The following is a 27,962-nucleotide window of genomic DNA, read 5'->3' on the forward strand; positions in this document are numbered from 1 at the left end:
ATGAATGCAAATTATTATTTTTGAAAAGATTTCCAATTTTTTTAAAAAAAAATAAATTTCCACATTTAAAAAACTCCATTTTCTTCTAAATTTCTATGACATGCAAGTAACAATCTTGACGAGTTACTGGTTGTGATATTCAGGGAACATATCAAGCCCAGACTTTTTTCTTCATTTTTAAGAATGTAATTGTGAGGCATTTTTTTCTTTCAGGGAAAAATTTGGTCCCCGCCCGTTGAGTGTTGAAATAACTTAAAAACTGGTCGATAAAGTGTGGCGAGAAATTGCTCTAAATGACGAAAAAGTTGCTGGACATTTACTGTTAGTTAGCTTCTATTGCATTAATCTGTTGCTCGATCTAAACAATTTTGTGATCCTGCCTGTAGGCTCGTCAACACAAAGTTTACGTATCAACACAAACTAATTGTGTTGCAAATTTTACTGCGTATGTTTGATTCATGCCCTTTAATAACTTCTTGGTTAAAATTTGTGAAAAAGTTGCCATTGTTCCAACAAAGCTAAAAAGCTCATTAAGAAATTCGACACGAAATGACCAAATAAAAATGCAAGGCATGCATGCTCGTGTAACATTGACAAAATTTAATAGCGTAAATGCATAATTCACCTATTTTTAGCAAACGATTTGGGAAAAGCCTCGGCTCGGGGAACTTTTTCAAAGATTCGCGAATAGAAAAACGAATATAACCTTCTGACTCAATTATCGTAGCTGTCATAATAATTCGTCGTAATGGAGCGCAATTGCCACTCATCAAGAGCTGTTCAGATGAAGTTCACAGCAGTATTTTAGTTCATGTTTTTGTAGTAATCACTTTTCTCTGTCTTGCTTCTTCTGAATCCATTTAACTCACCCTCACTCTCACAAGATTATCAATAATTGAATCAAGTTATCCCTTGGCCCGAATTATTATCAACACAATTTGATGTTTCACAGTATGAAAAATGTAATATATAGTATGATAGTTTGGATCAATACGTTCAGTTGTATCCGTCCTTAGTCATGTATGGATAGTTCTCTGGTTCGTATGGCTTTGGCTCGTCATAGGCTATCTCTACTGGGGTACTGAATTTGGCATTCTTCCTGAAGGGCGTATCGAATGTCTTAATCTGGGTCACACCCTGAAAACAGTACAGTGCATCTAACATTATGGTTATAATAAAACTGTCATAAATATCCCAAGTTGAGGTGCCAGACGGAAGTAACCTCTGATTAGACCAGAATTCAACGCACACTGTGTGTTTCCAGACCAAAATCACAGGGTCTGGGATTTGGTTGATATGATCAGAGGTCACTTTGATCTGGGGATGGTCTGATCAGAGGTCACTTTCGGATGGTTATGGTTTGATCAGAGGTCATTTCCGTCTGGGTAGGTCTGATCACAGGCGAATTCAAGCACACATTAGTCTGATCAGAGAAGATTTCGAGCGCAGTTGGATCTGATCAAAGACCATTTCGAGCGCTTTTTTTTCTTTCGATTTTTTGTTTCTTTTTGCTGAGAGATGTTGGCTCTCTGCCAAGAGGCGACACAAAAGCAGCATTCTGATCAGAAACATTTGTAGAGTCTGATGGCCAAAGAGGTCCAGCTGATAGCAAATGCCAGTCCCATTTTGAAGAGGAAATTCTGATTAACTGTAGTCCACAACGTTTATTATGGAAATGTGCCTAAGTTCACAAATTGAGTCAGAAGTATACTAAATAATTTTTTGTCAACAGCTGGGATTTATTTGCATTAGCAATTGGTTTATCTAAAAGTGGATACTGAAAATATCAATTTTTATTTAAAAAAATATATAGCAAAACTAAAAAAATTCGTGTACAGCGTGTATTCGTTGACTGATTAGACTATTTCGAGCGCAATTGAGTCTGATCACTAGACATTTTGGTCTAGGACGGTCTGATCAGAGGTTACTTTTGTCTGACACGGTCTGATCGGAGGTCATTTCTGTCTGAAAATCTCTGATCAGAGACAACTTCGAGCGCACTCAGGGCTCACTCGGTGTTTCGAGCGCGCATCAGTCTAATAAGTGGACACTTTGATCTGGGATGGTCTGATCAGAGGTTGCTTTTGTTTGTCACGGTCTGATCTGAGGTCACTTCCGGATGACACCTCAACCTGGAATGGATTGTGATCAAAATACATCTAAATAAATAAGTTTAACATCTGTATAACATAGTGTTTCCTTTACCAATTTTCTATGTAAGAAAGACACGAGACAACACCTTTATACACGAGATATTATATAAATTTACGCAGTTGTTTTCGGATTAATAATCGAAGGCACTCCTACGCTTCACAAGAAAAATCATGACAATCAAAAATGTTAGATTCACAAGACCATTTGCTGTAATTTTACATGATTGTTAGTGCAAATCACAATAATAAGCCTAAGCTTCAGATATTCGAGTGAAAATTTACACGCTGTCTTGTATAAATGTAGTTTTAATTGACAATCCGTATTTAAAAAGAAAATATGGTTACCCAAATGATACCTTTTCCGCCGGCATCCTATTGACTATATACTAAATAAACAATAGCCCAACTTTTGAAAGTACGCCCATCTACAAGCCTCGTTATCTTTAAATAACGTATAAGTGAAATCATTAGAAAACTTATTCAAATGATCATCGCGTACCTTGTTTAGTTTTTTATAAATCGATATAAAAATTATACAACGTTTCTGCTATATTTAAGCCCAAATAGCTTGAGTAGAAAACAAATTAATAGTAAAATTGGCTTCTGAAGACCCACACAGATTTGAAATTATTGACTGCGACTCCTCTTTTCAATTTCCATGCAAAAATTTTAAAAAAATGTCCATTCAAACAATTTTTTTAGATTGAGACGAAGCTCGCCATACATTTGAGGTTGCAAAGAGATGGAATGCCTGTAAGTATGGTAACTGTAGATAGGTTCATTGAGCCTAATGGATTCCTTCGATAATGGTTCTTGTTGTTGTTGTTGTTGTTGTGACTTTTCGGCATCAAGCCGGAGGGATTGCCCCCATAGAAGTTTTGGTCTTCATTCCACTATTTTCTGCAATCGGAGCAATCACAGAAAATGGTCCATGTACACACTACTCATTCGTTAAAGTTCAACATCAGACGGTCCCACGTGAATGACAGAATACGTCTTTTGAGTCCCACAGGCTGGGAAAAGTCTATCTCTTCAGGCAGATTGTTGGCAATTTTGGCAGTTCGAAAGTAAAAGTTCTCTCTGAATTTCTCGGTTCTCAGTTTTGGAATTTTGAATAATCTGCTTTTAACTCTACCATATTGGTGTTCATAGGTTTCTATCAATGGAAGTGCGTTTTCTTTATCATGGTACAGTTTAGACAGTAGAAGTAAATCATTGAGTTGCAAAAACATAGGAAGCTGAAATAATCTTAGGGATACCATGTTTTCAAAGTACGACGCATTCCTATAGCCCGTTATCTGCTTCAACGCAGGTTTTTGAAAGCATTCCATTAGTGTCATACTTCCACGCGATGGGTGCCAAGTGCTTGAAGCAAAAGTAATCAAGTAGAATTAGGGATTTGTAAGCACAAATTTGCACTCTCGTTTCCATATTCTTCGATAAATTTCTCTACAGAAAACCAAAAGTTCGATTAGCTTTCGCAAGCCTAGGCTCGAGGTGCTTTGCCGCTTTCAGGGTACCTGTAAGCTGCACTCCCAAGTCAGTCACTTTTGTGGATTGCTCTAATGTAGTGTTATTCATCGTAAGGCTGAGGGACTGTCCCTTAAATGCTATATAACAACATTTTACAGCAGCAAGTGACATTCTGTTCCTGGATACCCAAAGTGAGATTCTGTCAACTTCTTTTTGAATTTCTTGGTTAGTTTTGTCAATAAACAAGAACTTTGAGTCATCCGCATACAGATATGGGGTGCTGGATATCAAGGAAGTTGGCAAATCATTTATGAAGATGCAGAAGAGTAAGGGGCCCATAATGGACCCCTGCGGAACACCACTTGATACTTGTAGAAGGTCCAACCTGACACCATCACATCTTACGAACTGTTTACGGTTACAAAAATAGTCCTTGAGAAGACTAAGTACACACCCGCCCACTCCAATTCTCCTTACTTTGATCAACAATTCAGCATGCGGGACCTTATCGAATGCTTTTGAGAAGTCGGTGTATAAGGAATACACCGTGGGTTTCCTTACAACGCAACTTGAACGTCGTTCAAGAAACAGAGCATGTTCGACACAACGGATCGTTTTTTCACAAATCCATGTTGACTGGTTGTTAAATGATCCGAGAACTTCTTTTCGATCGGATCATACATACATCGTTCGAGTACTTTCGAAACTATAGACAGCAATGTCACTGGTCTGAAATTTTTGACACTTGCTCTGCAGCCTTTTTTATGGATGGATGACGCAGCACCAATTTTCCAACAGTTCCGGATTTTCCTAATCTTTTGATGTTCCTAAAGACTGCGCTCAAGAACAAACTGAGCGGTTCAACCAGTTGCTTCAAGAAACAGGCGGGAATGTTATCTGGACCTCGAGTTTTTGAGACATCAAGGTTTGTTAAGATTGCTCTATTTCTTTTTGAGCTCGCATCAAAATTCATTAGGGTTGGGTCCGGAAGGTCATCGGCTACCGTGTCTTCGGTCTTCTCAAAAAATACAGACTGAAAATGCCTATTTAGCTGGTCTACTTTCGGTTGAGTGGAATCGGCAGCCTCTTCCTCTGGAGAAAGTATTTTGGGTAGAGTTACTGTTTTTCTAAGGCTCTTTAAGTGCTTGAAGATCACTGTCGTATCACGAGTGGTCACATGCTTCTGTTGATACTGACACCTATCTTCTTCTGCAAGTTCCAGTAACATATTTTCTAGTCTCAAATCTTTTTCTGATAGCACTAAGTTGTTTGGTTTCTTGCGTTGAGCTCGCCGAGCCGTGCTCAGCATCTTCATAGTATGAGAGGTCTCCCTAGAAAACCAGGGAGGCCCAAGCTGTCTATGTTGAGTACGCTTGGGACAATGTTTCTCTATTAAGGATTTAATGTAATCATAAAACTCTTCAACCATGCGATCGATGCTAGTGAGGCATCTAGCCTCGAAACAGAACAAGATCATTTCTTGCCGCATTGCATCGTAATCGGCGTTGCAAAGCGGAATTAATTGGAGACAGGGGTTTTGCGTTCTTTTCTGTGTCCTTTATTCGATATTAATATCGGTTCGTGATTTGAAACGTCAAACAGTTGTCTGAAGACAAGATCAATCTTGGCAGCCGTGTTTTCCACTTTCCGTTCAAACACAAGATCTAGTGTGTTCTTTCCACAAGTACTGAAGTCCACTATTTGGTGAAAGTTATGTCTCTCAAACATTTCAATCACCGATTGCTCGTAATCATCTGCACTGTGATTTAGGCTCCAGTTGAGCTATGGTAGGTTGAAGTCTCCGCAAATCAAACATGCGTATTGCTTGAACTCTTCAATAACTCTGAGTACCTGTTCAAAGTCAGCGGAAGTGTATCTGTAGGCGCTACGTAGTGGAGGATTGTAGATGACACATACAATATATTTCTTCAGTTGTATGTCAACGATAGTGAAAATACATCCATCCGGGAGATCGTCACTGATTTGTTTTGCACTGATGATGCTCTGGATAGCTACCAAAACACCTCCGTGTTTGTTGACAGCTCTTTCACATCTGAGTAAGATATACCCAGGAAGCATAACTTCTGAGTCTTCTATGTCTTCATTCCACCAATTTTTCGTAAAGATGACAATGGGGTATCTACAGCTCATCAAAGCATATGCAAACTTAGTTCGTCTATCAAAATTCAAAAGATTACGAGCATTTACTAACATCAGATTCGAATTTGCTAGTCAATCGGATAGTTCTTCCAAATCGACTTTCTTACCGTTGTGAAGCAGTTCAAAGTTTCTAATTTTGAGTTCGGTTGTAGGTGTTCCGTTCTGTATCATCTCACGTTTCTTCTTAAGACACATATTCTCCTTTTCGGATTCTGCCTTAGTTAGTGATGGAAGTACATAAAAACTGCGGTCAGAAAGTAGTTTCCATTTTTCTCTAGCTTTAGCTAAAATCCTACGTGTGTCCCATCAGTTGGGAACAGTTACTAGAACGCTTCTTGGCTTCGAGCCTTCTTCATCAAACCTTCCAAGTCTTTTCACGTTTTCAACCGTCGTGTTGACTTCAATTGCATCAATTATATCTTTTATGTTCTCATTTAGTGAAATCAAGTTCTCATCTTTTGTCTTTTCCAGGTCTTCGGGAATTCCTTGAATTCTGAAGGTTTTCAAGATAATGTGAGGTACTTCCTTCTGTTCGTCAGACGTTTTCTGCACATTCACAACTTTCTTAACTATCTTCTCTTCAAAGATTTTCTCCATGGATTTCTCAGTCTTCACATCGCTGCCTACAAGAGCAGCTTCGATTTCCTGATCGATCTGTTTGATTAGGGAATTCTCCATCCTTTTCAGGCTTTCGTTTATCTTATCGTCAATTTTTTGTTCCACGTTCCCTTTTGTGCAGTTCTGGATGATTTGCTGTTTCTTCCCTTTATTCACGCATTCGTTACACAGGAGTAAAATTATACTCATCAGACTTGAGAGCACCTTTATGGCGTCTTCTTCCAATCCAGCACATTCCATGTGCATCTTCAATCCACAAGAGATACAGTTGTATACAGCTTCTCCTATATTGATTTGACTTTTACATGTTTTCCATGTCCCTTCGGAGTTGCGAGACATTTTGCCCCACAATACTTCAGCCAATAAACTCAGCACGTGATACTAAGGCCCTGGTACTCAAACCGGTCCGAAGTAGCACAAGATGAGTTGTCAAGCTGTATCAAATGATAAACTGAGAACCAAGAGTTAATTGCTCTTAGTGATTTTTTGGTCGCGAAGCGATTTTTCCCGACGAGCTTTTGATAGTCTTTTCTTTTTCTGGGCCAAGCGATTCAATTCACCGTTGACTCTCTTCACAGCTGCTAACGTTCGAATTTCGTACAGAGGTTTCTGATGCAACTGAAGATACTTGTCAGGGTTTCAGGATCGTTAGATTTTTGCTTCGGCAGAACTTCACGAACAATGTTTGCTACTTGGAAACCTTGGGTTTTCAAGGTTTTGATATGATCCCAAATATCTGGAGCACCTTCACGGGTGCAACGGACGACCCGTTGTATCTGATTGCCAAACGACAATAACATCTTCTCAATCTTTCTGGCGACACCTGAGTGAAGTTGTTACTTCTATGTTGAGTCAGCGATTTATTGAGCGTATCGTGCCAGATAATAATGTCCGTACGACGTCGCAGAGATCACCGGAGTATGAACTGAACAGTGTTCCGTTTGTTGTTCTTTTTCTGATTGAAGCACAAACCGGGTATGGCAAGTATGTGACGATTTAGTCTTTTTCGGATAAACCAGGCTAAAGATCGAATCGCATGCGACAAAGAACTTGCACCAAGGATAAACGTATAGGGGATAACCACGGCTATCCCAGAACAGTTCTATCTATACTTGGATTCCTTTATATTCAATTTGCAGATTCAGATACATATCATAGTGCAAAATTTTAGAAAAGCGTAGAAAAGACACTAAAAGAACTTTTTTGGAGCCTAATAATTGCAACCTCTTTAAAATTAAAATTTTGTCTCATTTGATAGTTCATAATGTAAACAATGAAAATTGTCAAACAGAAATCTGCCGGTATTCATCGTATAAAACATACGCATTGTGAGAGCTGCAGTCAAGGCGATGATTTACAGCTGTCTGTTTCTTACACGTCCCTGCTGTCTGTTTCTTACACGTCAGTATATAACTAAGTAAAAGTAGTCGAAAGTGTTCCAAAAACTTTCTACAACGGTAGCGGTAGTGACCTGAGCATGAACTATTGATGGAACTTCTTATTAAAATGGTTTTTGTTTATGAAGACCAAAAACAGTGCAACTACTAGTCAACAACATAGCATGTGCAAGAACTGTGCAACAATTTAGCTTGTAAGAACCAAATTCATTATTTCGTAACTATTGCAAGAAGAGATTTTAAGGGTATGTGGTGTATATGCCAAATTTTTTCAGGAGAGACTTTTGGAAACGTTTGATACCTCCCCTGTCGAGACTAAGAAGTGTTTATTGAATGATATCGAAATGTGGAAACAAAACAAACTTTGGTTACCAAATCTGAGCAGATATCATGAACTGAAGCTATATTGCGTTCAATAGATCACTTGGATCTGAGAGAAGTCCCCAATAGTCCTTGTAAGCGTAGTCTATTTCTAGCTTAAACTCACCCGGGTTGCCCATCATGCAACTTTCCTTGATTTCATACTAGGTCGGTCATATATGATTTGTATGATTTCCCCGTAATCATACAAGTTTCATACAAAAAAAATAAAATATTTGTAAACCACTCTAATTGTAACAGCTATAACGCCCAATCAGTAAAAAACACACCAGAGTAACCCTGCAGTATAATATATAAGAGCAGATTGAAAACTGATCGCCTCATCTAATCATGTCCAGTCTAGTGAAATCTAGTTGTACAGTACATGTAAGAATAATTTGTAAAATATAGAAACGAATGTAACACGGGATCTAATAATAGGGTGCTTTGTCATGGAACCTCAACCTTGGTAACGAACTTCTTTCGTAAACCCACAAGGCAGCTAAGCTTTTAAATTGTTTTTTTTTATTTTTTTATTTTATTTTTTTATTATAAATTTAAGATATTTTTTATATTTTTTATATTTAAGTTTTTTTAAAATTTTTTTAAGTTAAATTGACCAATTTTTTGGTGTTGAACGAAAAAAAACACTTTACATGAGCAGAGTCGACTTGTTGTGTCCAGAATGAGATTGGCATCTCCTTGTTGGCGTCGTGTGCCATGGTGACGGGGTGTTCGATGGGTGTGAAGTCTTTGTTGTAGTGCTCGTGTGTCACTGACTGTTTCGGGAACTCTTTTGCCGACTCTGTGTCTGCCTGCTCAACTACCTCAGAGCTAAAACAATACGAATACAGTAACACTCATGCACTTATGTCAGGCTTGGAGGACACCGGTTTTTTATCACCGCATTCATCGCATTGAGCGCAATTCGTACACTTTTTAATCAAATTCACCGCAAATCTGACATCTTTTAAGAATTTTTAGCGATGACACCTCGGGCATGAACGGGCGGGAGCAGAGCAAAATGCCATAAATTGAGGATATTTCCGAATATTTCCCTGTTTTTAGTGTTGATCACAAACTTATTACCTTGGAGGCATTTTTTGTGAAAAACTACTTGTCCAAATAGCGTAACGATGGTAATCTCGTGGTGGAAACCTCCCCTCGACCCGTCAGGGGGTGAGATGTTGCGCTCCACTGAGAAGCCGAGTGGAGCACAACCCAACCGCGCACCATAGATAATCAAGCGACAACGAATTAATTCGCCATTTGTTACATTTGATGTACTTTAATGTAAACCAATCAGATTTTTTGGCTAATCAAATTTAAGCATTCTCATTTTTATTTAATTCGGCTCTAGTCCCGATCGGCTTTAATTCCTAGCTCCGTAAGCTTTATGTTCAGCCAATTTTACACAACGGTGTATTAGGTACCGTGAATATTAGCCAAAGGGAAAATTAGCCGAATGGAATAGTAGCCAGAGAGGAGCCATTAGCCAATCAGATCTGAGAAAGCACAAATATTGTGATAATATTTTCGGTCACCCGGGTCGAGATGTCACCGCCATTTAACGCAAAATTATGTAAGATAAGCGGTTATTAAGGGAAATTTTGAAAGATAAGCGGTGAACGCGGTGAAATTACATGAATCAGGCGGTGAATGCGGTGTGGAAAAAATTTTTATCGTCTGGTAGCGGTGAAATTACATAACTTCAGTGCTGAATTTAGCGGTGAAACTACATAAAGTCACCGTTTTGAAAAAAGTCAAAAATATGTAAGATTAGGGTGTAATTTTATTAGGTAACTTGGTCGATGTCCCGCATAATTGAAAAAGTCCGTAAATGACGATGAAAAAAGTACTAGAGTAAGCGGTGAACTTACAAAAATTTAGCACATTTCACCGATAAATTATTTAATTTCACCGCTCAAGGTCGCAAATCTTACAAAAATTCAACGCGCATGTTTTAGTAGAGTGAATTTTATTTAAGTTCAAAACAAATAGCTGCAGAAGTTTTTCATTTCAATTCAATGACAGGTTACGAACTCTCATAGCTTCATGAGTATGTTCTCAAAACAACCAACTTTTTTGTTTCAACAACCCAGCACCTCCTTGCAAATAATTAATGTTATTGCCTTCCTAAATATTGATGATTAATGATTTTCCTTTATGTACACCTGTCAACGTTCCGACATGGTGTTTTTGAGCCGATGGTACTGAAACAGCCAGACGCGCAATTTTCACTCCCATAGTGCCCTGTTCACAAATAACATCACACCAATTTCATAGCAGATTTTTCTATCTTATCAAGATTTTCTGCCACCTCCTGGTCTCATGTGATATTTTGTTTTTTTTCGGTTGCGATAGATTCATATTAGTACCATAAGTGACGTGCAACTAAGCCGACGTATAACAATACAGTACCGATTATAGGAGTTCCAAAAATTTACGCCCGAAAAATTTCGAACATTTTAAGTTTTAGATTTCATCAGAGCAAGATAATTGGGATCTTTTCTGCTAGCCCCTCCGCTTGGTACGCAGTAGAGAATCGCCCCCTTCTGTGCTATGCTTTACTACAATATTACTTGGCCTATAGTTTAGATAGCCCAATATTAATAATTTAACCGCAATTGCGGACCACTCTTCACGGCCATGCCTCTAACGCGCTGTGGGATATAATCCGGAAATCGCAGGTCGGTTATTGTCGCGAAGCCGCGACGCGCGCAAAGCGCGCCACTGACCAACCAGTTGCAATTTTTTGCTTTGTATTCCAATGCGGCTAATTAACATAGCATAGCGTATTTTACTCTATTCAATTTAACATAGTATAAGCATACGTGGAAAGTTATTAGTCGTCTCTAATTATTGGTTAATAAACCGCTCGCTTAAATTCTATTCAAGAATAACCAACCTTTTGCAAAAATGGAGGCAATCGTTGAAATGATCTGCCCCCACAAAAATAGGCAACCCCCATTGGTATATGTTTAAACAATATTTTGAACTATTACGCATGGATACGTGTGAATGAGCATTTAGAAAATACTGGTAGAGCGGAGGTTTGAAAATAGAATGTGATAGAATGTGTATAGCAAATAGTCACTGCATATAACGTAAAGATTCACTAAAAATTTGTTCGTAATACATTTTTAGAATTTACGTGCTTTTTAAAGGGTTCTACTACTATAAATTTCTCGAAAAATATGGGAAATGTGGTGTCTGATGAATATGGTGTCTGAAAAATATGGGAAATGTGGTGTCTGACGAATTTCCTCCCCAAGATCCTACCATTTTAGTGTAAGTGTTGAGTGGGGAGGTAATTTGTCTATGGGGGGTAAATTAATGTAAGAGTGAGGCGGTAATTTGGTCGGGGGGGGGGGGGGGGTAAAATGATGTAAGAGTGGGGCTGCAATGGGAGCACTTTAGAGGAATTACCCCCTGGCCAAAATTGCAACGCAAGAGTGGGCTGCAATGGGCTGCAGTTGGAGGACTTTTGAGGGACTACCCCCTGACTAAAATTGGGAAGTAAGAGTGGGCTGCAATGGGCTGCAGTGAAAGTATTTTGCAGACTTTTGTTGAGAGGGTGTAAAATTATGAAAAAATTGGGCTGCGCGGGGGTAAATAGATGTAACAGTGAGATGTATTATGCTCAGAGGGGGTAAAATGATGTAAGCATTGGGCTGCGAGGGGGTAAAACTGTGTAAATGGGAAGGGAAAATTACTTAAGAGAGGTAAAATTTTTTTACAGAATTGACCTGCCAAGGGCGCAAAAGGTTGTGGGTTCAAGACTCTCAGCCTTCAAGTATAGGGGCAAAAACAACATAAGATAAGCGCTTCCAGGGGGGGGGGGTAAATGATTTAAGAGTAGGGAGATAAATTGTTGAGAGGGCGTAAATAAGTGTAAAAGTGTGGCTGCGAAGGGGGGGGGAAAGGGCAGAGTTGGACTGCCGGGGGGAGATAATGATGTAAGAGAAGCACTGCAATGGGAGTTTTTTTGGAAAAAGCAGTTCTAAACTCTTACATTCTTTTGGGCTGCAATGTGCTTCCAGGGGGTAAAATCATGTACAAGTGAGGGGGTAAGGAGGTAAAAGATGAAGCAAGCCCCACTGTTACATCTCTTTGGTCTGCCAGGGGGTAAAATGATGTAAGAGTGAGGGGTTAAAAGATTAATTAACCCCTCACTCTTACATCTTTGTGGTCTGTCAAGGGATTGGGGAGGGGGTAAATGTGAGATTTTTGGGTTTTTTTTCTATTATCCCTCATTCCTCTATCATTTTACCCCCTTTGGCAGCCCATTGCAGCCCGAAAAATGGAAGAGAGTTCTGAGCTGCATTTTAAAAAAAAGAACATAGCAGGACAAGTCCTGACGTACAATTCAAAGAATTTTCATTGACTAAACAGAAAACTAGACCTAGAACAGACTATGAATGGATTGGAAAAACCATTTAAAAAACAATCCGATCCAAAAAATCGAAAAAACAGTAAAAATCAAAGTGAAATTGCCGCATGTGAACAAAAAACCACTACCGATAAAGCGAATTTTTGTTCAAACGCCGTATTCTTATTCTACTTTAAAATTAGAGCGAAAAAAATTCACGCCGCAAAACCACTCGCTTTTTCGCTCCATATCCTGTTTCGGCGTGACCAAAATCACTACTCCAATTTGACTTCAAAAATCATGAAAATGTGTGAACAGATCTTAAAAAAAAGACAGCGCCCCAATACAATTCAAATTCTTTGAATTGTAATAATCCCATTGCAGCCCATCTCTCGCATTTCTTTGGGCGGGAAAACTCGACCCGCACAGGTACGTAATTAGGAACTGAATTTGCACTTTCAAAATTTAGCAAAAATTTTTTATTGGGAGGAGGTGCCTAAATTCGGCTATATAGGAGGGGGGAGGGGGGGGGGGGGCGCTAGCTGAAAATATTCGATAGTTCGAGCGAGAAATATTTTAAGCAAACAGTGATAACTGTGGACTATGGCGATGCCTGACTTGATATGAATCTGTCACAACCGAACTGGTGATCAGGTTGCCGACGTTGCTGTTAAAGTCATTTCAGCGAACATTTTGGTTGCTGTTTTCAGTTTTGAGACATTTAATATGAATTTTAGTTTCAACACTATTAGACAACGGCATAGTTGTACTTTGGTAATGCAATATGTGGAAAAGGCATGGTCGTGGCCGGCGGGTCATGACCAAAAGTGTGTTAATGTCATGCTTAAAGGAGTTAGGTTGTTGCGCGTCCCAATTATGCTAGCTCACAGCAATTATCTCGGCAATTAAGTCTTCTAATTTTGATGGGTATACAACTCACGTGACTTTCTGAAAACTACCACAAAAGTTTAACAGTTAAACTTTTGTGGTAGTTTTAAACTAACACAAAAGTTTAACAGTTACATTTGCTTCAGGTTATCTGACGAGCTTTTCCTAAGACAGGTACAGACCACATGGTGGCAAAGGTAAAAAAGAAATATATATTTGCATTAATTGGTATACAACTCACGTGACTTTCTTGTAGAGTGCCTGTTCCAATAGAGCCTGCCGCTTCCCGACTAAATTGGTGTGGATCACAGTTTGTGGGGTGTAGTTCTCTCTCACTTCGGTGACGTCAGAAGCAGTCGCATCTAGGTTCGTTGTGAGGAGTCCTTGGTGACCATGTTTTGTGAACACTTTGTCCAACGGGTACACTTGACGCTGAAATTTGTGTCAATATAATCCATTCTGCTAGATAATCCAGTCATATCCAACATAACAATCAAATAACTTCAATTTTAACCTTTAGTTAGAAGATTTTTGAACTACAATTCAAAATTTTCATAGAAAAAAATTTTCGTAGACCATTTGAAAGCTAGACCGAAAATGACGAGAAACGGACTTTGAAAATCAGAAAGAACAAAGAAATCGGAAAAACTAAGTTAAATTGACGCAGTTAAAACAGCGAAGCACTTGAAAAAAACTGATTTTCTTTCGAACACCGTTTTCTCACGCTACTTAAAAATTAGAAAAAAATACACGTCGCTAAGCCACTCAAATTCTCAATGTGCGTAAAAATGGTATACCTAAACTTGTAAATTTAGGTATACTTAAGTCAGTCATGGTATACCTAAACTTGTCAGAAATATTCGGAACTTCTACGTGCATCTTGGGCTTAGTGTGTCAGAAACTGAAATAAAACCGAGAATTATCAACCGAACTTTGGAAAAAATTTTGATCACTATGATAACAACATTTTTTTTGGTTTCCATCCAAAACAAATATTTTTACCTCCAACTCATTATAAATTTAGCTGATGGTTTGTTGAAATATAGAACAATGCGACTTCTCTCGATATTTTTAATTTTCAGTATACTTATGGGAAGAAAAAATCATACTGAAATTCATAAGCGCATATTTGAAAAGTATTATTCCAACAAACCTAATGTTTGTTATTTTCTAAAAACAATTGATTCATACTTTTTTGATTTCTTCCTAAAACTGTTAGTTTTTTGTTCACTTGTACGTCTCATGCTGTCAGGGGACATTGAATTTAACCCAGGGCTTCATCTGGAAAATTTGATTGAGTATTCAAGTTACTTAAAAAACAGAGGAACAAGCCTTTCGCCTTTATTTTTCCTTATTAATTTTCAAAGCTTGAAGAACAAGTTTGAAGAGTTTGCAAACTTTTTGCAAACAGCTCCCATTAATACGTTTGTCGCTGTAACTGAAACCTGGTTGGACACTGATTGTAATATTAAAAATAACTTTTTAACAGCATCGCATACTTTCTTTGGGAAATGTAGATCAGACAAAACAGGGGCTTCAAAGGGCGGAGGAGTAGGTATTTTTGTCCCGAAAAAATATACCGCCGATATTAAATCAAGCATTGAAATGGTTGATGAGAGTTTTTTTGAATCAATTTGGGTTGAAATAACTGACCCTTTGACTGAAAAGTTACTTGTTAACTTTTCTTATTGCCCAAACAAACGTCTGGGTGAGTATTTTCTTGATCAGTTAAGTACCGATTTATCGGGAGCATATAGCGTTACAGATAACGTTATTTTGCTGGGAGACTACAACTTGAATTATCAGAACAAAACAGAAAAAAGTAAACTAGAGATTTTTGCTTCAAATTCAGAATTAGAAATTTTTAACCTAAGGAATGCAACCAGATGTACTGATAAAACATTTACACTTATTGATCACTGTTTCGTTTAAAACGATCAGATAATTGCCTAGAATTTCACAACAACCCCTTTTAACTCCGACCATTTTCTTGTTACTTTCGAATCAAACCTCTCATCGAATTGTGAGAGTGACAACATAATAAAGATGAGAAATTTCGACTTTTCTCACGCTCTAAATTTAACAGAGACCTTGCCATTGCCGAATGGTGTAGAATGCACCAATCTGAGAATGGCAACGATATGTTTGATTCTTTCCTCCAAATTTTTTTTTAGAAAATTGTTGAAAAACACGCACCAATTCAGAGTGTTAAAAAAGGGGAGAAATTTATACGAATTCTAAGCCCTGGTTAACACAAGAATTGAAACATTTGATTGCAGAAAAACATTTTTTGTCCATTAAATGGAAAAAATTCCTGATAGCGGGACGTACAAAGAATTTAAGCGCTTAACAAACTTAGTTAATAGGAGACTAAGGGAGGCGCACAACAATTTTTGCATAAATTTCTTCCAAAATTTACCAACAAGTAAGGAACGATGGAAATTCATTAAACAAAAGACCAGACCGAATGAAAGAATTGTCAAGGTTGATGAAATCAGATTAGACAGTTGTAAAATTTCAAGGGAACCAAAAAATTGTGTCAATTGTCTGAATAGATCTTTTGCTAACCTATGTCTTTTCAAAGGTTCGGATATTTCTTGTAAATACCCTGGTGAACTTAATATACATGAGTTCACATTCAGAACTGTGACTAGAAAAGAACTTTATTCAGTCATTTACTCGCTGGACGAAAACAACGCAGCAGGACCTGGTGAAATCTCAATTGGACTCATAAAGTTTTGCAAATTAGCTATAGGCATACATCTACAGTTCGCCTTAAATGAGTGTATTAAGGAGAAAATTTTCCCAATTAATATGAAACTAGCCTATACAACAGCAATTTTCAAAAAAGTGATAAAATAGATAGCACAACTTATCGACCAATTTCTGTAACTCTAAGTTTTGCAAAAATTTTTGAGCGCCTCCTTTTAAATTAGATGATGGAGCTCATTGATAAGCATAAAATTATAAACAAAGAGCCATTCGGATTTCAGTAAAAAAAGTCTGCAACAGATGCAGTTCTAGAACTGGTTGAAACAGTTTTGGCTAACTTAGATCAAAGCAAGGAAACTGTTTTTATTTTTCTAGACCTTGCAAAAGCGTTTAATTCCATTTCGCATAACATTTTCCTTAAAAAAATTGAAATGTATGGTTTTTCCCAGGAAGCAAAAGAATTACTGTTTTCATTTCTTGCCAGCCCCAGACAAAAGGTAAAACTTAACGGCATATTCTCTGATTGTGAAATTTTGAATCATGGTGTGCCACAAGGAACTGTTTTAGGACAACTCATTTTTCTTTTATATGTGAATGATTTCTCGTCTAATATAAGCACAACGGAAAAGGTTATCCAATTCGCAGATGACACAAGTATTGTCTGCTGCGGACAGAAAGATTGCTTACATGGAAACGTCACGGAAATTTTACAAAAAACAGAAGAATATGTAAAGATGAACAAACTAACTTTGAATACAAACAAAACCGAATTAATCTTTTTCTCGCGCAATAATTTAGATTTTGGATCTATTTTCTACAAAAACGAAGTTCTTGCAACACAAAAAAGTTGCAGATATCTTGGTATTAAAATTGACAGGAATCTTAGTTTCGAGGAGCAGCTGAATAAAACCTTGAAAAAGATGACTCATGCTTTAAGATCAATTTACCTTATGAGACATCAAGTCCCCTGAACGCGCGAATTCTTCTTCTAAAATCACGTGTGTTTTCACACTTATCATTTTCGGCACTCTTTTTTCAAAATTTATCTGCAAAAAAATAAAACGCCTTTACCGACAGATTAACTGGGGTATAAAGGTGTGCTTTCTACGCAAAAAGTATGACAAAGCGACAGATCTGCTAATCCAGACAAAGACCCTACCAGCTGAGCTAATAACAGCAAAAATGTCGCGTATCAAATTTTGTTATGATATCGCTAGGCCAGAAAATTCTGAAAAACTTCACGGGTATCTGAGTCTTCATCAAAATACTCGAACAAAACAATTCAAAATTGGACAAAATGTCAAAACCAGCTTTGGAATGAATTCGATTGCTCGTCAATGCGTACAGAAATGGAATAAGTTACCACATTGGCTTCGGTTGGCAAAAAATGAAAACGTTTTTAAGAAAACGTTGAATGATTTCTTGCTCTCAAAACATGAAAAAATTCCTTTGAATAGTAACGTAGGAGCTTTTAAAAGTTATTTTCATTTTTAGGAAGAAAACAATCAAAAGAAAATTTTAAAATGTGATTCTTTAAGAAATTTGTTTATGTTTATTATATTATTATTGTTTGAATGATTTGAAATATTTTTTGTTTCAGGTATATTTAACCGTATGGTTATAATTTTAATTTACTTGTTGCAAAAAAAATCTTTTAAAAAACAGAGCTGCAAGAATCTTGAATGCACTCAATGTCTAAGATTCAACCAGGCTACAGTCAGCTACATATTAAACTACAAATTTATATGAAGTCCGATTTCATTTAACACATATAACTGTTTTTAAAAATAGTCAACCGACTGGATTGAACAATCCTTAGATTAGTTCAATTCCTGAAGGATGTCCCGGAGGACAATGTTAAACGAATTCAGTTGATTAAAACTTTCTGCGAAAACAAGTTATACGATAAATTTTTCAGTAAAATATGAATGTAGTCAAGTTCTGTTCTTAACAACATTACCATGCAATAATATTCCTGGCCCAATAACGTTTTTTTAAAATAAAAATTGGGATCTTTTCCGTTTGTGTCCCCCCCAGCTTAGTGGGTGCATATTATTTGCACCCCCCCAGAAGCACGTGCAATATTTTACATAATGATTTACCATGTAATGACACGTGCTCTGTAATTGGGTGGTGCACGTACTGGGGGGGGGGGGGGGGCACAAACGGAAAAATTCAAAAAATTGTAAAACAAGAGCAGTTGTTTTTTTGCTGAACATATATCGCATTGTGTAATAAATACAACAAATCTCACTCAATTTGTTAGTGAAATGTTTTCCTCGACATTCAATTTGTTATCAACAAGAACTCCTGATTTCTTGAACGGGATTGAAATTCAAAATTACAATTACACAATTTATGTACAACCATTCGTTAAAAGAAGTTTAATACATATTAAGAAAGAGTTTCAGTTTGAAAAGAAGAATTGAAGCAGAAAGTTCTCGTTAAAACTGAGTTTCTGTTCCTGTTGTATTAAAGACTTCTTTTGCATCCGGCGCACTCAGCCATTTCAAGCACCATGGAGGGCTTCTACTGGCTGAATTTGGCATTTCAAAAAAATAATGGATCGGATACATGGCTAGCCTCGTAGGAGATGGTGTGATCGTCAACTTTCATTATCACAAGGTAAGTAACAAGTACTGTTAATTAATTAAAACAAAAAAAATAAATTTTCAGGATATTAAATGTTTGATGACGTTGGTGGGACTCGAACCTCATTGTGTGGATGTCAGAATTTTAACCGATATTAGTGCATTGCACTAAGTTTTGTTCTGTTTTTGGAGGTGTTTGGCATCATAGTTTCATTGTTCTCAGTTTGGAATTGTCTGAAAAATTGAGACGGATGAAATTGGCTCATCCTGAGTCTCGAACCCGCGCTCGCATTGTTAATATTGAGTTAGCTGTCCGCGCTAAGTTCCATGTTTGATGGCCCATATTTTCAATACTTTTTCGATCGCAATACGAATTAACTTCCAACCAATTAAAGCAGATAGGTAGTATAAAACAAATGATCTTAATTCGTATAATATAATAGTCGTCAGTCTGAGGAGAACAAATGCAAAAATTTTCTGTTCGAAAAGGAAGCACTGAAAATGTTAAAATGAACTTTGTTTTAGTTTTACAAAAAGAAAATGAATAAAAAAAATCAAAACTGACGAAAAATAAGAAGTGCTTGATTAAAAGTGCTACGCTGACCTAACCATAAAACCACTGAAACCAAACCGCGCGCAGCACAAAGCTAGATGATGAAGTGTTTCTCTTGTTTAATTTAATTCAGTGGAGTATGAAATAGACAGTAAAAAGACTGAAATAAAGATTTCAAAAGGAAACGAAGCTTGATTAAATTGATAATTGCCGTAATTAGCTTTTGTTTTGGTGTTTTTGGTGATTTGTTCAGCCCCGAATTTACTAAGCGAGCGGCTGGCTGATTAGAATGAAAAGAATGAAGTGGATTAAAATTAAATTGTGTCTGGCCCCGAATTGACTAAGCAAGCGGCTGGCCATACACTCATAATTTTTCTGATCGGATAAAAAGACGCCTATGTGCAAAATAAAAAAAAAGAGAAGGAAATAAAAGGAAGGTGACACTTCTCGGCCTCGAACTTTTATCGGTTCGATTTGTTAGTTACGTGTATACGTAATTCTCCGCTGAGCCAATCGGCTTGGCTTCAACAATTATACTAAATCGTTTTCAGTTGGCTGTAGGTAGTAAACGCTTTGACTGATATATGAAAAAAAACAAAATCGCATAGTGATAAATAAACAAAGTTGGAGTCGAACCGTAGCTGTAAGTACAGAGATCTTCGTGTTCGTTGCTCCTCACAACTGCGCTGCTGGCTAATAATTTGTCTTATTTCGTTTGCTAGTCATTAAAACCGTGTGATGTTTTTCGCTGAGATTTCGATATAAAGTTGCACTTCCTTGTTTTCCCGTTTTTGTCTTCGTATTCCTATTTATTCAGTTCCCAAGTTTCCCACTGATGTCAGTCCGGCTGCCGATTTTTCTTGGAAAACAATTTATGGCCTTGAAGTTGGGGATGCACTGGGGCTCAATCCTCATTCTGTCATTCATCAGTGTTTTGAGCTGCTACCTACGCCGGATGGCTAGTGTGCACCAGTTTGTCATTTCTTTTTTTTTAGTATTGAAGGTGATCGAGAGTACTTTTGCTATTATTAAGCGGGCACTGCCTTTTTTTGTGAATTAGTTCCACTACAGACTGTGTGTTGTGTTTAATTGCCCGACTAATATACCCGTTTGCTAGTTTAATCTGAACTTCTCTAATTGTTTGCATGTTTGCGTCTTCATGAAGTTTTTGGACCTTGTAAAATATAGGTTTTTGTAGGCAGATCCTCAAGGCTCTATTCTGGACACATTGTATTTTATTAATGAGTGCTTGGGATTGGTCAATCCAACAGGCATTTGAGTACAAAAAAAGAGGCCGGATCCAAGATTTGTATACCAATAAAAGACTCTCTTCGTTGATGTTTAGATTGCTAAGTCTCCACAGTTGAAATAACCTGCTGTTTGCTCTCTTTATTAGGCTTTGGCAGTGATCGTTCCATCTGAGACGAGGAGTGAGAGTAATACCCAGAAAGTTTAGTTTTTGTGTTTTTCCGACGGGTACGCCTTTTATTTTTAAATTGAGCTCAGACTTTTTCTTAGATGGGTTTTTAATAATCATGTACTGAGTTTTGTTAGGATTTATTTTAATTTTCAAGTGGTCACACCAGCCTATAAGGCTATTCAGTGATGATTGCAGATTGTTTTGAATTAGTTGTGTTGAGCGAGATCTGTAGTACAGGGCAAAATCGTCAGCGAACTGTGAAATCTGTGCTTTCATTTTTAGCAATCGGCTAACGTATATAAGGAAGAGAATGGGAGCAATTACGCTGCCTTGGGGCTCACCGGCTGGCGGGCAGAAACTGGGGCTAACACTATAATTCATCTTTACGTAAACGTTCCTTTGTGACAAGAATGAATTTATCCACTTAATGATTGGGATCTTCAGCTCAATTGAATTCAATTTGTGGATCAACCCTAGACGCCATACGGCATCAAATGCTTTTTCAACATCCAAGCAAACTAAACCAACCATTTCAGACCATTGGAAAGCTTCACTAACGTGCTGAGTGAGTTTGATAAGATTGTCTGTGGTACAGCGATGTTTCCTGTAAACGCTCTGAGTTTCGCCAAATACATTTAGACTTTCGCAATGTTCTAAGACAATGTTTTTGACAACAGTTTTGCAAACTTTGGCCAGGCAATTTGTAAGACTAATAGGTCGATAGTTTTCAGCCTTTGATCTGTCTTTATCTTGCTTTGGTATCATTGTTGTCTGTGATTCTTTCCAATTTACTGGAACATACGAGTTGTTAATTGAACTAGAAATGAGGAGGCAGGTTAGGGCTTTTATACGCCGTGGTAACTCACTGAGCACTTTGTAGCTGATTTTATCTGGTCCTGGGCATGACTTTCTCGATACTCTCAATATTTCATTGAATTCCTTTGTTTTAATCACAATACAAAGTTCCTCGGTGTCGTCGTTTGTACTTAGAAATGCTTTGGTTTCTTTTTCGATTTTCTCGTGGTGTTCGGCAATTTCTGTTGGTAATGTTGTGTGGTCTTTCATTGTGTCTTTTAGGAGTTGTTTGAAAAGCTCGCTTTTCTCATGATCTGTGACTGCCTTCGACTCCTTATATGTTAAATCGGGATAGTCGCAAGTTTTTTGTTTTGACTCGTGGTCATTTGTTAGTTCTTTTATCGCTCTCCAAAAACCTTTGCTGCCTTTGTCTCTTGCACGTGCCAAAATTTTAGCTCTTTTTTGTTCTTCTGATTGCCTGATTGATCGTTTGATTTCTTTCTGCAGATAATTTATCTCGGTTTTTAGAGACCTAAATTCATCGTTAACTGCACCTTTGAGTTCTCTTGGCTTTTCCTTTTCAGTTTTATCAATTTTTGTGTCTCAATACTGTAAGGAAGCTTGTTTTTGTTGACATAGGAGTCTTCCAACGATTTGTGTATTATTTCAACCAGATTGCTGCTAAACTTATTTAGTTCATCCTTTCCCGGATACTGCGCAGGCCAAAGGTCCGATGCGCAGACCTAGATACGATTTTCTAGCGTTTTCTCTGAATTGTCTGAAGTCAATTTCCGATTTCAATTCAAATTTTTTGCTTATTTTGAGGTTAAACGTTGTGATTGTGGTTCTATGGTCACTTCCCAGATCCTCTTAGACTTCGAAATTACTAAAATTTCTAAAAACTGTACTATCGCAAAAATGTAAAACGAGCATGTTTTTACTTTTTCCGTCGAACGACTGATATGTGTGGTGACCGTTGTTTAGCAGTTTAAAATGACCGTTGTCTATTAGATTCAGGAGTTTCTCACCGTTCTCAGAATCATAGGAGCAGTTTAATTCTTGGTGGGGAGAGTTGAAGTCACCACAAACAAAAACATTTGTCATACTTTCTGAGAATACTTTTTCTAGTGAGAGTGGTTTTCCAGGTGAATTGTAAACCGATATTATCCAAAATTCTCCAAAAGACGGTAGCGTGATGCATAATTTTAGTATTTCCAGTGTTTTTCCGCTGCAATCGTTCTCTTTTTCAGCCGGTTCAGTTTGGTTTATGACGATGTTGTTCTTTATTAAAATAAGAGAGCCATGATGACTGTTGGTATAAGTTTCTGTTGCAACAACATAATTACGAAGAGGGTTGGTTTTCTGCCATTTTTCTTACTTCAATCACGCAATTGAAATTCGGGATTGAAACGAACGGGATTGAATTCAAATTGAAATGAACGGGATTGAAATTCAGAAATAAAAATCAGAAAAAGGTTGCTTTATATGTTCTTTATTAACAAAAGATACTAGCTTGCATTTCTGTTCCTTTGACGTAAGACCCTTGTGCGTGAACCAATTTCTTGACACCTCAACATCTGAATTGACGTCTTGAATAATTTCAACTCGATGTCAACATTAAGCTTTGTCATGAGCGAAAAGAATTTTTTAACACAATGCGAAAAGTCGTTGATATATATGAAAAAGAAGTGGAGTGAGCCAACACCGATCCTTGAGGAACGCGACAGTGAACTTTTGTTCATACTGGATGAAACGAAATTGAAATCAAAATAATGCTGTCTGTTATCGAAATAGTTTGCAACTAAAGATGAGAAATTTCAACAAAAAACAGAGAATTCAACTTTTAGAAAAATAAATTTACACGAATTATTGTTTCAAATAGTTTTTTTTAAATTCCAAGAGAGATGGAGAATTTTTTCATCTTCGGTCTTCCGAAGATTGTCAATAAAATTCAGTAAATAATAAGCACACGTTCTGTTTGCTCTAAATCTAAACTGTTAATTGCAAATAATAGTGTCTTTGACAAGAAAAAAAGACATCCAATGACATATCATTGGTTCAAAAATCTTGTTCATAGAATTCAGAAGACTTGTGGGCTTGTAATTATGAAGACCAATTTTGCTGCCCAATCTGAAGATTTGTCTCGGAATTTTAAATTGAGTCGGATAATAGCCTTCAAAATAGAATTGATTAAATTGTCATCTTAGGAGGTTCGAAGTACAGGCAAACACATCTTCCTCACTTTAATGGTTATGCCATCATGATCAACTGAATTTGAGTTTTTTCTTCTTTATTGTCGTTTACTTTGGAGTGGTCTTTATGAAGACAAAAACTATTGTAGACCCCTTAATTGTTGGTTTTGCACAGCTCGTTATCATTTTTAGATAGGTCTGCGCCAATATTTTCTAAAAAAAACAAATAAAGTTGTTGGGCAGGGCAATGTATCTATGTTGATTTGATTTGCAGAACATGTAATAATCCTAGAAATTTGATAGATTTTTATGATGTTTGATCATAATAGGCAATGTTTCCATTAAGAATATTTCTGTCCACTTTCGGGTCAGAAAATATTCAGATCCATTGTTGGATTGGTTTGTTTCTGTTGGATTGCTTATCCATTTTTTGAATGTTTCGGTTTTGTGCCGGATGGTTTTTGACATTTTGTATTTATTTCATTGTTATATGCCACTTGAACAAAAAACCCCTAAACTTGAAAAAAATTCCGTAAACCTTTCGCCAATTGCAATTCCACAGCATCGAAAAATGCTATTTTTCCGTTGATTATAAATTAGCAAATGGCTTTCAGTGTAATAGACAAACTATGGCCAGTTGCGCACTAAGAAAACAATAAGAGGGAAACAAATCCGGAATATTTTTACATCACATCTCAACTGTTTTGTAACAAGTTTTCGGTCTGCTGACATTGTTCTTTAGAAGGCCTTTCATTCCAATCAGAGACTATAGTATATATTCAATAAACATCAATTAAACCCAGTACAGTGAAACGCATGAGCACAAGAAAACTACCAAAAAGTTTAATTTATTGTGGTATATGTAACAAATACCAAAAAAGGTCAAATTTTTCCGCATCAAACACCCATGTCTCCACGCTCGAAATAAATCTCGTAAAATAGTAAAAATTCAGCTTTCTGAAAAACATTTCAGATAAGACAAAGCAGACGAATTATTAACACAACTCCAGAAATCAAGCGAAAGAATCTTAAATTTGATTAGTTAAAAATGGTAGAAACCACAACAAATTATTACGAAAACAATCATAGACGCTAACTGTATCTAAAAATAGAAAAAAGTAGCAGGGCAAAAAACTAAAACTGGCTTAAACTTATAATTTATATCAATATAATTTGATTTCTTTTATATATAAGAAAAAAAAATCACAAACGTTTTTACAAACGAACAGCTTTGGAGAATCTGTACATAAGACAAATTTTTTGCTTAGCTGTTGAATAGAACCCATTACGATGCAGAGGTATACCCAAATCGTCACGGGCAGATATGCCCGATGCGTGTATCTCGTGTTCGTTTTTACTATCTTAATACATTGAAAGTGGAACAATATTGCGGAAAATAGCTACTTTAGCAGAAACCGGCAAAATGGGAATGAATATCGTATCCCGTGTTCGCAAAAGTGTCCTAATTTTAGCCGCGAAATACAAGTACAAACTTAACAACCTATTTTTCGCGCGAGTTGTATCACGCATCCGCTCCATTTATGTATCAATTTTTTGCACGCAATGGTGCTCGATTTCGCATATAATCCGCAATTAAGCCTCACTTAATTACTACTTATTCAATTTAGCCTACTTTATTACTACTAGTAGTACTTTATTACTACTTTATTACTACTTATAGTACTTTATTACTACTTATTAGTACTATTTATTACTACTTATTGAAATCGGCCAGTCCCACATTGATATACAAAGCCCTTGATGTGCAAGGGATTCTTCGGAAAACGATCAGTTTTTGTGGTTGCATGTATTTAAAGCACTTTAAAGCTTTGAAAGCTTCAATTAAATTTTTATAAAAGTTCTTATTGCATGCTCAAAAAACTTGCGAACAATAGATACCTAAAATGAGCGGAAACGTGCTACAAGATTTGTTACCTACTTTTTGCACCGAATGTTTTTTTATTTCGCAAAACTGGCGAAACCCCTTTTGCGAAAAGTAAGATACAAAGGATGTCTCCTAATTTCGTTCATTGTATGTATCTAATTTTCGAGCCAATTTTACTATGGGGTATACATCTGCGTCGTAATGCCTAGTTTTTCCGTTATACTTCAAAACTTACACAGACAAAAACTTGATTTTGTCTTCCGCTCTTTATTTTTGTTCAGTGAAAAACTTCATTTTTTACGTGTGGCATTCGCGTTTACATCTTGTTTTACAAAAAAATCATCCTATTTTCGAAAAAATACAATATTTTGCCTTCGAATTGGACAGAATACTGAAGATTGTTGGAGTGATCCCAAATAAAATACGCTTTTGATCACAGTCATCATTTCAATTCAATTTAAAAAATAGAAACGCAAAAAAAAGTCCACAAACATTATTTTTTTGAATCCGCACCTTTTATGACGAGTCCTTCACATTATAGCCCCCCGCTTAGTGGTCATATGACCTATAGATCCCAATCATAGGTATTTATTCGAAAATGGGTAGGTTAAATTTTTCTGATCACTTATCTTCAGCAGACCGTGTAAAATTTCCACACAATAGACAAAAAAATTTGAACGCAATTTTGTCTCGGGGTAGCAAAAAAACGTAAAATCTTCTAACTGTTTCATTAACAAATTCTCAACGAGCTGCGAAGTCTCATTAATAGCGTTCATGTAAACTTGTTGCGAATATTGGGTTTAATCATTGGGATAATTTCTGTGTAGGCCCCTCAGTGTTTTTTTTACACCCCCATTACAAAATTTGGATCTTTTCCGTTTGTACCCCCAGTAGGTTATGCGCTCCCCAGTTACAGAGCACGTGCCATTACATAGTAAATCATTATGTTAAAATATGGCACGTGCGTCTGGGGGATGCAAATAATATGCGCCCACTAAGCTGGGGAGGCACAAACGGAAAGGATACCAAAATTTATGTTGTTATACAGCACGTTACTATGTAAAAAAATAGTATATGCGCCTGACAGCGTAAAAAAATATAAGCCCACTAAATGGGAGCGGAAGTAGAATAGATCCGATCATTGTATCTACCGTCGTCAGCCAAAGGACTAAGACACTAAAAAAATCAGGGTCTTTCCCATTATAGCCCCCCCAGCTTAGTTGTCAGGTAACCTATACCCCCCAATCATGGTAAATATATCATAATGGGGGCTATATTTTCGTGGGGGGATATAATGGGAAAGACCCAAAAATTAAACATTCAGAAGTGCAAAGAGGAGGAAAATATAGAAACGAAAAATATCTCATTTGTATAAAAAAACAGCCTATTAAACCTATAGGTGTATTTTTTTAATAATGGGGCCTCATGGAACAACATTTTTTGTACCAGAACAACGTGTTCTGAAAAAACGGAGAAAATGGAAAGATATCTTAAAACTAGCTAAAGATCTGTTCAAAAATGAACATAATTTAATTAGTTTTCTTGACATAATGGATCAAAAAATTCTTCTAAAATCTATGTTCAAGGGGCTTTCGATCGATTTTGTTTTTTTTTTGGGTGGGGGCTATAATCTCATGAGGGTGAAGGGGGGGGGGTTATAATGGAAAAGACCCACTTTGTTAGTTTATCAGGTTACAATTTATCCATAATCAAAATAAGTAACTGTTGGTACCCCCATTATGCTACAATTACCATGATGGGGGGGCTATACTCTATCTAACCACTAAGCTGGCGGGCTATAATAGGAAAGACCCCCAAAAAACAACATGTTGGGGGTGCAGAAAGACTGGTTTATCTAGGACGAGACGTATTTTCGCAAAAATTATTCGGTCTCGGAAATTTAGATCATTTTTGCCCCCCCCCACGGAGCGGGCGTATAACTTTTACGCCCCATGGTGCACGTGAATTGTTTTTCATAGTAAAGTGCAAGCCCATAACGTGTAACTGGGCACTATAAAAAACATCACGCGCCAAAAATGAATAGATTCGAAAGCGTAAACTCTTTGCAATAAAACGCTTCTAAAAATGAAAATTTGAAAATTGTGTCTAACCTCCTCCTGCCAATTGTCAAGGAGCACCTTTCCTTCGCCTCCCTTCAGCATATCTTATTTATTGAAAGGTAAAATGAAGACCAAAAACAAAAAAGTGCTGCTGGCAGTGCTAGCTAAACTGTTAATCTGGCAAAGTCTTGTATGTCTTGGCTATATTGTAAGGTACTGACGTTTAATTTTTGCATTGATAGTTCAACGCTTATGCTTTTTGTAATACGTGTATACGTGTTTGAAAGCAAAAATACAAACAAAACGTGCGTCCAACCTTTTGCTTATACGTTT

The 27,962-nt window shown here is 37.0% G+C and overlaps 1 protein-coding gene across 1 annotated transcript; it reads right to left on the minus strand.

Annotated features, from left to right (window-relative positions):
• Positions 1-885: 885 nt before the first annotated feature.
• Positions 886-27,962, minus strand: LOC142340010 (sperm-associated antigen 8-like). The gene is made up of 4 exons (XM_075390404.1): positions 27,681-27,962; positions 13,663-13,853; positions 8,818-8,995; positions 886-1,137 (listed from the first exon to the last, which is right to left on the minus strand). The coding sequence occupies exons 1-4, from the start codon at positions 27,729-27,731 to the stop codon at positions 997-999; spliced, it is 561 nt and encodes a 186-aa protein (XP_075246519.1). The 5' UTR covers positions 27,732-27,962; the 3' UTR covers positions 886-996.

Source organism: Convolutriloba macropyga, chromosome 5, assembly GCF_964194025.1.
Source record: "Convolutriloba macropyga chromosome 5, txConMacr16.3, whole genome shotgun sequence".
NCBI classification, from domain to species: domain Eukaryota; kingdom Metazoa; phylum Xenacoelomorpha; order Acoela; family Convolutidae; genus Convolutriloba; species Convolutriloba macropyga.